The sequence below is a fragment of the Gossypium hirsutum genome, chromosome A08 (genome assembly GCF_007990345.1).
Source record: "Gossypium hirsutum isolate 1008001.06 chromosome A08, Gossypium_hirsutum_v2.1, whole genome shotgun sequence".
Classification (NCBI taxonomy): domain Eukaryota; kingdom Viridiplantae; phylum Streptophyta; class Magnoliopsida; order Malvales; family Malvaceae; genus Gossypium; species Gossypium hirsutum.
In genome coordinates this window covers 37,091,744-37,108,198 of record NC_053431.1, presented here as the reverse complement: position 1 = coordinate 37,108,198, position 16,455 = coordinate 37,091,744, and the positions used below count along the sequence as shown (strand labels likewise).

Below are 16,455 nucleotides of genomic sequence, written 5' to 3'. Positions count from 1 at the left end.
ACAAAGACATCCTTTCAAACACTACACACCATGTTGCTTACCTTGATAGTACAAATCGGCTCCAACCACCACTTCCTCCACAACCCAGTTGTCTACTATCTGCATTAATAATTACATCCATTAAATCACCCAACTTGATTACAAACAACTTATCCTTGAGAACCACTTACCGTAACATAGACTCAGAGAAAGTAGTGGCAATATTTAGCCTAACGCAGCAACCACCACTGTCAAATGCCCGATGCCAAGTACGCCTTCCTAGCACACACCAATAGAGTAGAAGGTTAAGAAGGGAGATCACCCTAAGATAAAAGATGAGAAAGAACGACACAACCACAGCATACAAATTGAAGAACAAAAGTAAGGTTCGGCTTTGCTAAAGATTAGGCACACCAAGAATAACTTACCTTAAACCAGCAATGTAACACCCTATAACCCGTATCCGTCGCCGGAATGGGTTATGAAGAATTACTAATCCGAATTTCAACATTAGTACATACACATTTACATAATTTAATTAGGAGTTACACTTATAGCCAAACATCATCAAAGATAGAAATTCAACTTATATCGACATTCAAAAGTTGCCATATTCACATGGCATATATACAAAAACATCTCAAAATAACATTCACTCAAGTCTATTCTATACATGCCATACTAGTTCCAAAATATAGCAATACCAAAAAGACAGATAGTGTGACGAGTTGCTGACAATCCCCTCCCCGAGCAGGTATCTGGAATCAACAACCTATAAAACAGAGAAATATTACAAAAGGAGTAAGCTTTCATAAGCTTAGTAAGTTTTAAGCAATACAATAGACAAACTCAATTATACATCAATTATCCAATTTCTCAAAAGGTCATTTCCTATATATTTATTACCATTGGCCTAATATACACAAGCATATAATGCACACTTAGCATTTTAATTACACTTAATCTGAATTCATATGGCATAAATAAATCGAACATTTTCACATAAATTCACACCTTGACCGAATATATCATAATCATAGATATAAATATATCATGAATTCACATATGTATCAAATTATACTCTTATGATTCATGTAACATCCTGATTTTCGGATTTATTCGCGGTTTTCAATATTTTGTAAAGATTTTAAAATTTTGTATTTGGATGTGAAATTAATATTTTGAGTAGGTAAATGGGCTTATAGAAGGCCCATATGTTGGCCGAAACCCGGTTGAATTTTTGAATTTTGGACTTGGGAGTTAGGGGTTCTGGCTAGGTGGTCATTGTATAGAGTTATGGGCAAATTGCATCACAAAAAGAGCCTTGGTAAAGTGGCCAGGGTGACGCCATTAGGCTCCTAAAAAGGTGGCGTGTGGAGCTTTGAGGGAGGCATGGGATCGATTCCCTGTGTTGACAAATAGATGCATTTATTTTTAAGTGCAGGAGGGGTAGTGTTGGAGTCCAGGTGGATTCTGCTAAAGGAGAGTTTGGATCAGTCCAAACGCTTAGATTAAGGAGTGATAAGGGGAGAGATTTAAGGGATATGGAGAGGGGCGAGTGTTGGCCGAATTTAGGGAATTGAAGAGGGAAAATTCGGTAGAGGGTTTAGGTAAAATTTCAGCACCTAGGGCTTTGTGAGGTGTCGTTTTCTTCTGCTCAGGCACCACAAGGGTTTTCTTTTTCTCTCTTCTTCCTCTCTAGCCGAAACTACCACCTCCCCTATTCTTCTTTTTCTATTTTTCTTCTTCAAAACCCTTCATCAAACCTGCTATTCATCAGCACCTTTGCCGAAGTCACAAAAGCCGAAATCCTATGATCACTGCTTGTGCCGATTTCTTCAAAGCCAGGTCATTCTATGTTCTTATGTTTTTATTAATCTACGATTATCTTTTCTTAATCCTAGATACCTGACGGCAATTTTACTTCAAGGTTATAGTTTCATATTGTCATCTCCTTCATCACCCAAAAGTTGAAAAACCATAGATTTTGAGGCTTATAGACGAAACTTCAAGACTTTGGGAGTCGAGTTCTACCATTGTTTGATAGATAAATCTACACCAGATTGCATGGAGATCAAAAAGGAGTAAGGGGTAAGTGTTCATCATCTCAGATCTGGTCCTATTTTACAAAGTTAAGAAAAGCCGAAGTCCCTAAAATCTAGGAAGGCTGTCGACTTGGGCATGTGGCTCTAAGGGTTTTTAACTGACATTTTCTGTCAATGATTAGTGTCTTCTTAAGTGTTGGATTGAAGGCGTGGGTTGTTGGAGCAATCGGATTCGGAGCTAGCTATCGATTTTGGCAAAAATGTAAGGTTTTAAAGGCTTTTAGGGACATGGTTTGAGCATGGATGAGTAAGTTTTGGGGTTTAATGATTATGGTTTGTAAATAAGAACTGTGCTAATCAATTGTAGGACACCGGAAGAGATCTCAGTAGCAGTCGTCGCGAATCAGGTGTGTACCGAACACCCTTCCTTAGTTCAATTCGGAAAAAGCCGAAATGTCGAAATTCCGGCATATCATAGGCTTGTGAGTATGCGAATGCTCTCAAGACATAGAGTAATTGTTAGATCTGGCACCGTAAAGTGGTAAGTAAGTTCGTGTGACGTTTTAACGTACTTCGAAAAAAGGGGCTCGATGGGCCAAAACTGGGCCCAATGGGCTTACGGACCAATATGGGTAAGAGATGGGCAAAGTAGCATGTTAGTTAGATGGTGGAACCAAATTGCATAAAATGGGTAAAAATTACTGAAATAACTTGTGTAGTTGCGTAAGTACGAAATTACCCCTAAAGAGCATAATTACTGAAATACCCCTAGGGTTTAAATTAGCTAAACTGCATGATTGATTAATACTGTATTGTACATGATATGCTTTAATAATATCTGTTGCATGGGATTGGGGTATTGATGGAGGAAGTATTGAAAGTGGTTCATCCACGTACTGGAGGCTTTGCCTCAAATTACTGATATTTGAGCAGCGTTGCTGCCACTGTGGAGTGTAGGGTTGGGTGGGTTGAGATATTCCCCACATGGAGTGTAGGGCTGGTACGGGGCGGAGTAGCGGTTGGTGGGTTGAGTAGTCTCCCTAGATGGGTTTTCATGCATTACTACTATTGTTACTTATGTTATTGTACTGGGCCTAAGGGCTATACTGTTATGTTAAAAAGGGCTAAGGCCTTGCTACTGTGTTCTGAAAAGGGCTTCGGTCCACTGTGTACTGTGATCTGAATAGGACTTAGGCCCAATGGGCTAGAGCTAATTTGGGCTTTGGATGGGTTTCTGTATACACTGAGTTTTCCCAAACTCACCCCCTTTTTCCTTCCATCCTTGCAGGTGAGCCCTAGTTGGTGGACTTGGAGCTGGGCGGGATTCGGAGTGGCCACACATTTTCTGAAATTTCGTTTTCTTCTGGTGAACTAGATTTTCCATATTTTCGTTTATGGTTTTGGGTTTTTTTGTAATAAGGCCGCTTAATTTCTTTTTATGGTTTAGGTTGTTTCTTTATTATTTCATTCTATTATGATAAAACTGAACTATGATAGCTAATGAAATGGATTAGCTCTAGGACGCATTTTCAAAAACATTAAGTGATTTCAAAATAACACGAATACGAGTAAGACTTCCGCTAAGCAAACGTTTTCAACCTTAATCACTTTCTTAAAATAGACATAATCAAACGGTTTTCTCAAAATTATACGAGATGTTAGAGTGTGGCAATGGTGGTGTGCATGTCTAGGATTGGATCTGAAGGGAGCTTGGTACTTAAGCAGTCCGACGGACTCACCTCCTCTTCTTCCTGGTTTCCTACTTGGTGCACAGCTTCCGTTCACTTTAACCTACTTTTAAAAGTGTCTTTTACAACACCAACTAAGTTTTCCAAACTGAGTAATACGGAATGTTTTGAACGCTTCGATGTGGCACATCAGATCCGGTCATAACGTCTAGGCCGGGTTTGGGGTGTTACATTTAGTGGTATCAGAGCCTGGTTGCAACAACTCGACTGTGGATCGGGTCCAAAAATCTTTAAAAAAAATAGTTTTTTCCTATAAGTTTTTCAAAGATGTTCAAAGTTTTTCTATTGAACGAGATTAAATCAATAGTTTTAAAATAAAAGTGTTTTCAAATCAAATCATTTTATTTTTAGTAAACGAAAACAAGGGTATTTTTAAAAAAAATTTTAAATGGACTGATAAGGAAGTGGCACATTGAATCCCCGGCACCAAGTCTGTAAGTGTTCTTTTTCCGCTTTAAATATTTCTATGGAACTGGAGTGGAAATAATACTGCAGATAGTACTGAGCCTTAGAGATAGTGCTATTGATAATGTAGTATTAGGGCTACAAAACTGGGACCGTAGCTAAATTGTGATTACGCGAAAATAACTCTGAAACTCTATTTGTTCATAAGACATTCTGTAATAAACAGTGAAACCAGTAAACTGATGTCATAAAATTCGTAATCAGATAAATCATTATGAGTACAAGGGCTACTCGAGGAAGACGCCGTGGTCGAGGCCGAGGTAGCACACAAGCTGGATCTGCGTCATCTGAACACATGCCAGCTGGCGAGGTACGTCCACCACCGGTTAATGAAAATGGGCCGTATGATCGGGCCGCATGGGATGACGCTCTGTCTCAGGCCATGTTGAGGGTTTTGGAAAGGGTGGCCGGAGCTAACATCGGGCCCATGAATAGGGGGTCCATTTCTGAACGACTTCGGGCCAACGGAGCTGAGATTTTTAGGGGCGTATCTGGAGTGGCCCCAAATGTGGCTGAATACTGGTTGGAAGCCACAGAGCGGATCATGGATGACCTGGACTGCTCAGTAACACAGAAGTTGAAAGGGGCGGTGTCGTTGCTGCGGAATGAAGCGTATCAGTGGTGGATTACTATAAGATAGGGTACCCCAGCTGAGAGGGTAACATGGGAGCTGTACAAACAGACCTTTAAGGCAAAATATGTTGGACCTAGCTATGTGGATGCACGCAGAAAGGAGTTCCTGAATCTGACTCAGGGAAATAAGACCATTGCTGAATATGAGGCGGAGTTTCTACGATTGAGTCGGTATGCTAATGGCATCGTTTCCACTGAATACGAGCGCAACGTTCGTTTTGAGGATGGCCTCAGAGATGAGTTAAGGGTGCTCATAGCTCCGTAGAGAGAGCGAGATTTGACTACACTGGTAGAGAAGGCTAAGATAGCCGAGGAGGTGAAACAAACTGAACGGAAGAATCGTGATAGGGATCGGAATCGGTTCAGGAGGGATGCTGGACCAGCGGGTGCTGCAAATCGAAATGTTAAGAGAGCTAGGATGGAGGAACCGGTTCGAGCAGTTCCGGTGAACACAGGTAGACCGCAAGCTTGTGGGGATTGCAGCAGAATGCATCAAGGAGAGTGCTGGAAACGTTCTGGGGCTTGTCTTCATTGTGGGTCTAAAGAGCATAGGACTAAGGATTGTCCTAGGAGGACCACTCAGGCTCAGGTGGCCGAACAAGGGGCTGTGCGACCGGCTCAACCTGTGAGGGATGGACCGCCGCTGCCAAGAGGTCGTGGACAAGGTCGCAGTGGTAATGGCCGTGGACGTGGGGCACCCGGCAGGGGTATTGGTAACGCGAATGCTCGTCAGCCAGCTTTGGTGTATGCTGCTCATCGCCGCGAGGAGGGTGACGCACCTGATGTCATAACTGGTACGTTTTTTATATATGGTGTACCTTATACTACTCTGATTGATGTGGGATCAACCCATTCATATGTGGCATATAACATTTTTGGGGCATTGGGTGTGCACTTTGAAGAGACTGTATGTGGGGTGTCTGTGATAAGTCCTTTAGGTCATTCGATTAAGGTAGAGAAACTCTTCAAGGAGGTGCCTTTGGAGATTCAAGGCGGGGTTCTCTGTGGGGATTTGATGGAGTTACCACTTGAAGAATTCGATTTGATACTAGGGATGGATTGGCTGACCAAGCATAAGGCAACTTTGGATTGTGCAGCTAAGAGGATGGTGTTAAGGACTGTCAATGATGAAGAGGTAATGATTATTGGAGAACGAAGGGATTACTTATCCAATGTAGTATCAGCGTTGAGGGCTGAGAAACTGATGCGCAAGGGGTGCGAGGCATATCTGTCTTTGGTAAGCCAAGCTGAAACGGAGGATCTGACCGTGGAGACCATCAGAACTGTTAGGGAATTCTGGGATGTTTTTCCGGAAGAGCTTCCTGGATTACCTCCGAATCGGGAAGTTGAGTTTGGAATCGATTTGTTGCCTGGAACAGCTCCAGTATCTATTGCACCCTATAGGAGGGCACCGAAGGAGTTAGTGGAACTGAAGGCTCAAATTCAAGAGTTTTTAGATAGAGGCTTCATTAGGCCTAGTGTGTCTCCTTGGGGAGCACCGGTCCTGTTTGTGAAGAAAAAGGACGAAACGATGCGCATGTGCATCGATTATCGCCAGTTGAACAAACTGACGATTAAGAATAAGTATCCACTACCAAGGATTGACGATCTATTCGATCAACTGAGGGGAGCTTCGGTATTCTCCAAAATCGATCTTCGTTCTAGATACCATCAGCTAAGGGTAAAAGAAGGGGATATTCATAAGACAACATTTCGAACTCGATATGGACATTATGAGTTTGTGGTCATGCCGTTTGGGCTGACGAATGCACCTGCAGCTTTTATGGATCTGATGAATCGAGTATTCCAACCTTACTTGGATCGGTTCATAGTTGTCTTTATCGACGATATCCTGGTATACTCTGAAACGGAGGTGAAGCATGATGAGCATCTCCGTATTGTGCTACAAGTGTTAAGGGAAAAGGAGCTCTATGCGAAATTCAGCAAGTGCGAATTCTGGTTGAGAGAGGTAACCTTCCTAGGGCATGTGGTCTCTGCCGAGGGGATTAAGGTGGATCCTCATAAAATTGAAGCGATTCTGGAATGGAAGCCACCTAGGTCAGTATCGGAAATTCGAAGTTTCCTAGGGTTGGCAGGTTACTACAGAAGGTTTGTGGAGGGTTTCTCGGTGATGGCGGCACCCTTGACAAAACTCATAAGGAAAGGAGTACCATTTGTCTGGACCGAGAAACAACAATAAGCTTTTGATCGGTTGAAAAGGGTATTGACCGAAGTGCCAATGTTGATTCAACCGGTGTCTGGGAAGGACTTTACTGTATATAGCGATGCGTCGCATGTGGAGTTAGGTTGCATACTGATGCAAGAGGGCAAGGTGGTCGCTTATGCATCGCGACAGCTTAAGGCTCATGAGGTGAATTACCCTACGCATGATTTGGAGCTAGCAGTGATGATTTTTGCGTTAAAAATTTGGAGACATTACTTATATGGGGAGAAGTGCATTATATACACAGATCATAAGAGCTTAAAGTATTTGTTGACTCAGAAAGAGTTGAATCTTAGGCAACGAAGATGGGTGGAGTTGCTTAAAGACTACGACTGTTCGATAGAGTACCACCCAGGAAAGGCTAATGTGGTGGCAGATGCGTTGAGTCGAAGGGTTGTTACGATTTGAGAGCCTTGTTCGCACGATTAAGTCTGTACGACGATGGAAGCTTGTTGGCAGAACTACAAGTAAGGCCTACTTGGACTGAGCAGATTAAGGAAAAACAGTGGAAGGACGATTCATTAGCTCTTCGGTTCCAACAAGTTAAGAGTGGTGAGAACGAGGATTTTGGGTTGAACATTAAAGGAGTTCTATGCTTTCATGGAAGGGTTTGTATTCCAAAGGAGCCTCAATTGAGGCAGTTAATTCTAAAAGAGGCTCATGGTGGACTTTGCGCCATGCATCCTGGAGGGAATAAGTTATATCGAGACTTGCGAGAGGTGTACTGGTGGCCCGGATTAAAACGAGAAGTGACTGAATTTGTTGGGAAATGTCTGACGTGCCAGCAGTTAAGGCTGAGCACCAATTGCCTTCGGGATTACTGCAACCTGTGAAAATTTCGCTATGGAAGTGGGAAAGAGTAACAATGGACTTTGTGAGTGGGTTACCTTTGACACCCACCAAGAAAGATTCGGTGTGGGTAGTTGTGGATAGGTTAACAAAATCTGCTCATTTCATACCTGTTCGTACCGACTACTCACTGCAAAAGTTGGCCAGGTTATATGTGGCGGAGGTAGTGCGACTGCATGGGGTGCCAGTGTCGATAATTTCTGATCGAGACCCTAGGTTTACATCTCGATTTTGGCGGAAGTTGCAGGAAGCGTTGGGTACACTATTGGATTTTAGCACCGCTTTTCACCCACAGACAGATGGACAGTCAGAAAGGGTTATTCAGGTTCTGGAGGATATGTTAAGAGGTTGTATCATTGATTTTCGTGGAAGTTGGGAGGACTACTTGCCATTGGCGGAGTTTGCTTACAATAACAGCTACCAAGCAAGTATTCAGATGGCACCATATGAAGCGCTTTATGGGCGAAGATGTCGTACGCCGATGTGTTAGACAGAGTTGGGGGAACGACGAGTGCTTGGACCAGAATTGGTGGAAGACACTGAAAGCAAGGTTAGGCTGATAAGGGATCAGTTAAAGGAGGCATCCGATAGACAGAAGTCGTATGCAGATCTGAAGCACAAGGAGATTGAGTTCGCTGTTGGGGATATGGTTTTCTTGAAGGTTTCCCCTTGGAAGAAAATTTTGAGATTTGGTAAGAAGGGTAAGTTGAGCCCACGGTTTATTGGGCCTTACCGAATGGTTAAGCGGGTTGGACCAGTGGCTTATCAGCTAGAGTTACCACCAAAACTGCAGCGTATCCACGATGTTTTTCATGTATCCATGCTGAGGAGGTATCGATCTGACCCAACTCATATCATACCAGTCGCAGAAATCGAAGTACAGTCAGATTTAACTTTCGAAGAGGAACCTGTGCAAATACTTGATCATGACGTCAAGGTGTTGAGAAGGAAATCAGTTCCACTAGTGAAAGTACTTTGGAGGAACCATGGCAAAGAAGAAGCTACTTGGGAGACTGGGGAGGCTATGCGTCAACAGTACCCTCAATTGTTCTAGTAAGGTAAAATTTCGAGGTCGAAATTTCTTTAAGAAGGGTAGAGTTGTAACATCCTGATTTTCGGATTTATTCGCGGTTTTCAATATTTTGTAAAGATTTTAAAATTTTGTATTTGGATGTGAAATTAAAATTTTCAGTAGGTAAATGGGCTTATAGAAGGCCCATGTGTTGGCCAAAACCCGGTTGAATTTTTGAATTTTGGACTTGGGAGTTAGGGGTTCTGGCTAGGTGGTCCTTGTATAGAGTTATGGGCAAATTGCATCACAAAAAGAGCCTTGTTAAAGTGGCCAGGGTGACGCCACTAGGCTCCTAAAAAGGTGGCGTGTGGAGCTTTGAGGGAGGCATGGGATCGATTCCCTGTGTTGACAAATAGATGCATTTATTTTTAAGTGCAGGAGGGGTAGTGTTGGAGTCCAGGTGGATTTTGCTAAAGGAGAGTTTGGATCAGTCCAAACGCTTGGATTAAGGAGTGATAAGGGGAGAGATTTAACAGATATGGAGAGGGGCTAAGTGTTGGCCGAATTTAGGGAATTGAAGAGGGAAAATTCGGCAGAGGGTTTAGGTAAAATTTCGGCACCTAGGGCTTTGTGAGGTGTCGTTTTCTTCTGCTCAAGCACCACAAGGGTTTTCTTTTTCTCTCTTCTTCCTCTCTAGCCGAAACTACCACCTCCCCTATTCTTCTTTTTCTATTTTTCTTCTTCAAAACCATTCATCAAACCTGCTATTCATCAGCACCTTTGCCGAAGTCGCAAAAGCCGAAATCCTGCGATCACTGCTTGTGCTGATTTCTTCAAAGCCAGGTCCTTCTATGTTCTTATGTTTTTATTAATCTACGATTTTCTTTTCTTAATCCTAGATACCTGACGGCAATTTTACTTCAAGGTTATAGTTTCATATTATCATCTCCTTCATCACCCAAAAGCCGAAAAACCATAGATTTTGGGGCTTATAGCCGAAACTTCAAGACTTTGGGAGTCGAGTTCTACCGTCGTTTGATAGATAAATCTACACCAGATTGCGTGGAGATCAAAAAGGAGTAAGGGGTAAGTGTTAACCATCTCAGATCTGGTCCTATTTTACAAAGTTAGGAAAAGCCGAAGTCCCTAAAATCTAGGGAGGCTGTCGACTTGGGCATGTGGCTCTAAGGATTTTTAACTGACGGTTTCTGTCAATGATTAGTGTCTTCTTAAGTGTTGGATTGAAGGCGTGGGTTGTTGGAGCAATCGGATTCGGAGCTAGCTATCGATTTTGGCAAAAAGGTAAGGTTTCAAAGGCTTTTAGGGACATGGTTTGAGCATGGATGAGTAAGTTTCGGGGTTTAGTGATTATGGTTTGTAAATAAGAACTGTGCTAATCAATTGTAGGACATCGGAAGAGATCTCAGTAGCAGTCATCGCGAATCAGGTGTGTACCGAACACCCTTCCTTAGTTCAATTCGGCAAAAGCCGAAATGCCGAAATTCCGGCATATCATAGGCTTGTGAGTATGCGAATGCTCTCAAGACATTGAGTAATTGTTAGATCTGGCACCGTAAAATGGTAAGTAAGTTCGTGTGACATTTTAACGTATTTCGGAAAAAGGGTCTCGATGGGCCAAAACTGGGCCCAATGGGCTTACGGACCAATATGGGTAAGAGATGGGCAAAGTAGCATGTTAGTTAGATGGTGGAACCAAATTGCATAAAACGGGTAAAAATTACTAAAATAACTTGTGTAGTTGCGTAAGTACGAAATTACCCCTAAAGAGCATAATTACTGAAATACCCCTAGGGTTTAAATTAGCTAAACTGCATGATTGATTAATACTGTATTGTACATGATATGATTTAATAATATTTGTTGCATGGGATTGGGGTATTGATGGAGGAAGTATTGAAAGTGGTTCATCCACGTACTGGAGGCTTTGCCTCAAATTACTGATAGTTGAGCAGCGTTGCTGCCACTGTGGAATGTAGGGTTGGGTGGGTTGAGATATTCCCCACATGGAGTGTAGGGCTGGTACGGGGCAGTGTAGCGGTTGGTGGGTTGAGTAGTCTCCCTAGATGGGTTTGCATGCATTACTACTATTGTTACTTATGTTACTGTACTGGGCCTAAGGGCCACACTGTTATGTTAAAAAGGGCTAAGGCCTTGCTACTGTGTTCTGAAAAGGGCTTCGGTCCACTGTGTACTGTGATCTGAATAGGGCTTAGGCCCAATGGGCTCGAGCTAATTTGGGCTTTGGATGGGTTTCTGTATACACTGAGTTTTCCCAAACTCACCCCCTTTTTCCTTCCATCCTTGCAGGTGAGCCCTAGTTGGTGGACTTGGAGCTGGGCGGGATTCGGAGTGGCCACACGTTTTCTGCAAATTCGTTTTCTTCTGGTGAATTAGATTTTCCATATTTTCGTTTATGGTTTTGGGTTTTCTTGTAATAAGGCCGCTTAATTTCTTTTTATGGTTTGGGTTGTTTCTTTATTATTTCATTCTATTATGATAAAACTGAACTATGATAACTAACGAAATAGATTAGCTCTAGGACGCATTTTCAAAAACATTAAGTGATTTCAAAATAACACGAATACAAGTAAGACTTCCGCTAAGCAAACGTTTTCAACCTTAATCACTTTCTTAAAATGGACATAATCAAACGGTTTTCTCAAAATTATACGAGATGTTAGAGTGTGGCAATGGTGGTGTGCATGTCTAGGATTGGATCCGAAGGGAGCTTGGTACTTAAGCAGTCCGACGGACTCACCTCCTCTTCTTCCTGGTTTCCTACCTGGTGCACAGCTTCCGTTCACTTTAACCTACTTTTAAAAGTGTCTTTTATAACACCAACTAAGTTTTCCAAACTGAGTAATACGGAATGTGTTGAACGCTTCGATGTGGCGCATCAGATCTGGTCATAACGTCTAGGCCGGGTTTGGGGTGTTACAATTCAATTTAAATCATACTCACATATAAATACATAATACGTACCTGGCCAAATTATCGTATTGAATGTATTCATTCATCGTTCTAACACGAGGTATCTTAGTTTTAGACTTTTATCAAATCACCGGCATTCAGCCTGCTAGGTTTAAAAACCCGAATTCATTCACCAGCATTTCGCCTACTAGACTCGAGGCCTGAATAATATCTCACCGGCAGTATAGCCTGCTAAGCTCAAAGGCCTGAATAATATCTCACCGGCATTATAGCCTGCTAGGCTCAAAGGCCCGAATAGTACTGTACAATATTCAAATCAACAAGTTTTATACAACACAATCACACCAATTTAGGTACAGTCATCATTCGAATATATCAACCTATACTGCATTCACTTTTATCTCATTCATCACTCACATTTAAATACATAATAGTTTACACGTAAAATCTTACTCATTCTCATCTAACACTATCTTTTGATCATGAAAACATTCACTTTTTACTTCCAATACAAATTGCCATTCAGCCATGTACATATATGACAAGTAACACTTAATTCTCATAATCTGTCATATCATTTTCGAATAATATTATATATAACTACTTAAAACTTACCTCAAATATTCTCGAACAGTCTCGGATCGGCTATTCAACTACTTTCTCTTTTCCCTTATCTGAATTTGCCCCTCTACGCTCTTGAGCTTAAATTCAACAACTTTAAACTAGTCATTATTCGACTATTCAAGCATTACTTCAAAAATATAATATATATATTCGACTTTCACACATATATATCATAGTAAGTTTATAAGAAAACAATAAGCAACTCATTAACAAATTTTATCAATGTTTACCACATAATCACAAATTCACTATAAGTTGTCTTCCTGAGCAACAGTCACTAAATTATTTATAACTGGAGCTACGAAACTCCAATTCAATTGATGTAAATTTTCCCTGAAAATAAACTCATATATCTTTTATCCATAAAATTTTTAGAATTTTTGGTTTGGCCGATCAATACCATATTTTTCTTAAAGTTTCCCATGTTTCATTGTTTGACTAATCTGACCACCCTTTACTACGAATCAAATTTCTAATTGTACAGAAGTCAAAATATGTTCTCGTTGATTTCATTTGAAACTAGACTCATTAAAATTTAATTACATAATTTATTCAGCTTCTAACTCCACTTCCACAATTTATGGTGATTTTCCAAAATCACGTTACAGCTGCTGTCCCAAGCAGATTTACTACAATTTACTCTTTCACAACTCTTTACATTCATATTACTTAAACATGTATATCACCAATCAATTTCATCACATATCTATAATTTCACTTAAGCATAATCTCAATACATACATCGTGCTCAAATCATTACTCAAGTTCAAATTCGGCTAACACACATATAAACACTAGCAACTAAATATTAACATTGCATTTATTCCTATCAATAAACTTATGCTATCATGGAACATTTTCCTAACTTATTACCTTGCATTTTCAAATTTTTATAAATTAATATACATACACATCCAATTATCAAATCATGGACAAGTGCCGAATTACAAATTGAAATAAAATCAAAGCATAAATCTTGCTATGATATAATCATATTAAAACATTTTTATTTATTTATTGATCAAATTCGGGTATAACAAAATGACCCTAATTATCAATTCTCTCTTACAACACATTGACCACCACCTAGTACACCTATACTATTATCCATGCATATCATAACCGAACTAGCCACAAATTCAACCCAAACATATTAACCTTTCTCAAAAACATAATACTTATCTCAAACTTACTTTATAACTATCTAAATCATTTGAAACATCCAACAACAAATTCTTCTTTAATTAAGCACATATTCAGCAATGACAATGGTAATTTAGCAAACCTTAGTTGAACTTATAATTGTTCATAACACATTTAAAGCATCTACTCCATTCCATCATTTTAAACACAAGCATTACTCAACTATTACCTATGTTCACATTCGGCATTTTCACAATTACACAAGCCGATTTTTTTCTATCATTCAAACTATCTATAAGAACATTAAACTAGTTCAAACATCACTCATTCCTAATTATTCCTTATATCATAAAGGCAACAACCATTCCCTTAAACATCTTCCATAGCCGAATACTCATATTACTACCAAATTCAAAATTTTGACATGGGTAAGTAAGGGACTTAGTAACTAGCTTAATATATGCAAAAATTTCAAAAACTAACATAGATTACATACCTTAATCCAAGCTCAAAGTGACCGAATGCTATATCCCCTTTTCTTCTTTAAGGTTCGGCTACTAAGGAAGAAGATGAAACAAACATTTTGTTTTTCTTTTGTTTTTCTATTATCTATTCTTATTTTACTTAATTTTTATTTCATAAATTAAACCATTACCATTATTATATTATTATGTAATACATATTTTACTTATCATCATTATCATGGCCAGCCACTACAACTAAAGTGGGAAATTTGACATGCAAATCCACTTATTTTACACTACAATTTATTTGGCCACTACAAATTAACATATAGCATTTTCAAAAATTTTCACATAAGTCCTATTTAATAAATTTCACATACAAATGACAAAATCGAAGCATGAAATTTTCACACATTCACTTTCACATATATTGAGCACAGAATATAACATCTAATTATTTTTGTGACTCGGTTTTGTGGTCCCGAAACCACTTTTCGACTGGGGTCAAACTAGGGTTGTCACAAGCAGGGGAAGTTTTGGTTAGTAGAGAGAGTACCCACCTAAGACTACAAGAAGGAAAATTCGCAACCAAAAGCAAGAAGAAGATGAGTAGAGATCAAGAAGATGTTCGACTAACCCCAAAAGAATGTATGAGGAAGAAGTAGACTTAAGTAGTCCAAATGAAGAGTACTAGACAAAATGGGAAGAAGAAGTATTTGGGAAAACGATAATCGGTTAAGGCTTGAAAAGAGAAGGAAGATTCGGCACAAGGAAAGATTTACCCCAAAAAGCCCCAAAAAGAAAAACCCAAAAGTGGAAAAGGGAGAATTCGGCTCCTACAACAAGACCAAAATGCCGAAATGGCGAAGGAGTTCCCCTAGCCGATTTTGCTCCTACAAGTTGCCCAATTCGGCTACAACACTCCTCCCTCCACCCACTCCTTGAAAATCTCCCCATATCACTCCCCTTATCCCTCCATAATCTTCTCCCAACAACCAAAGACCAATTCAAATTCCCACACGGAAGAATTTGAATTCGCCACAAACTCTTGCCACCCCCATGCAGCAAAATGACGTCTTCTGCAGCTCATAGGATCCGAACCCCAGTCCTTCCTAAAGCCAAAGCACACCTCACACCACCAAGCCATAAGGCTTCTTGTGGTAATAAGCGACCACAAATATCCATAAAGCCTAAGTGCCAAGGCTCAGGTTCATTTTTAAGAGAAAAACAAAATTACTACAAAAGCTGAAGCTTGAACCTAGGACTACTCAGACACCCCCTAATGCACTTAAATCAACTAATCACTTAAGCAAACATAGAAATTACACTAAGCCAAGAAAAATTACAGACCCCATACTTTCGGGGTGTTATAACTCTACCCCCTAAAAGAAATTTCGGCCTCAAAATTTACCTGATCAAAATAAATGAGGGTACTGATACCGCATCGCCTCTTCTGGTTCCCATGTGGCCTCCTCTACGCCGTGATTGTGCCAAAGCACCTTGACCAATGGAACAGACTTCTTTCTCAATACCTTAACATCATGCTCCAAGATCTGCATTGGTTTCTCCTCAATAGTTAAATCGAGCCTAACATCAATTTCTTCGACTGGCACGACGTGTGAGGGATCAGAACGGTACCGCTTAAGCATGGAAACGTGAAACACGTCATGAATTCTTTCCAACTTCAGAGGCAATTCAAGTTGATACGCAACCGGTCTTACCCGCCTAAGTACCTGACAAGGCCCAATAAATCTAGGGCTCATCTTGCCTTTTCGTCCAAACCTCATAATTTTCTTCCACGGTGATACCTTAAGGAAAACATAATCCCCTACAAAGTACTCAATGTCTTTACATTTCAAGTCTGCATAGGACTTCTGCCTATCAAACGCTTCTTTCAACCGACCTCAAATCAACTTTACCTTGTCTTCTGTATCAGCGATTAGCTCCGGCCCCAGAATTCGTTGCTCACCCAGTTTAGTCCAACAAGTAGAAGTGCGACATCTATGACCATATAACGCTTCGTACGGTGCCATTCGAATACTGGACTAGTAGCTGTTGTTATACACAAACTCCGCTAATGGCAAATAATCCTCCCAGCTGCCCTTGAAATCCAATACACAACTTCTTAACATGTCTTCCAATATCTGAATTACTCTCTCAAATTGTCCATCCATCTGAGGATGAAACGCAGTACTGAAATCCAATCGTGTACCCAAAGCCTCATGTAATTTCTTCCAGAGTCGAGACGTAAACCTATGATCTCTATCAGATATGATCGAAACCGGTACACCATGCAATCTTACAATCTCATCCACAT

The 16,455-nt window shown here is 40.5% G+C and overlaps 1 protein-coding gene across 1 annotated transcript; it reads right to left on the bottom strand.

The window, feature by feature from the left end:
* Positions 1–15,553: 15,553 nt before the first annotated feature.
* LOC107955567 (uncharacterized) lies at positions 15,554–16,171 on the bottom strand. Its single transcript, XM_016891389.1, has 2 exons — positions 16,058–16,171; positions 15,554–15,946 (listed from the first exon to the last, which is right to left on the bottom strand). The coding sequence occupies exons 1-2, from the start codon at positions 16,169–16,171 to the stop codon at positions 15,554–15,556; spliced, it is 507 nt and encodes a 168-aa protein (XP_016746878.1).
* Positions 16,172–16,455: the final 284 nt, after the last annotated feature.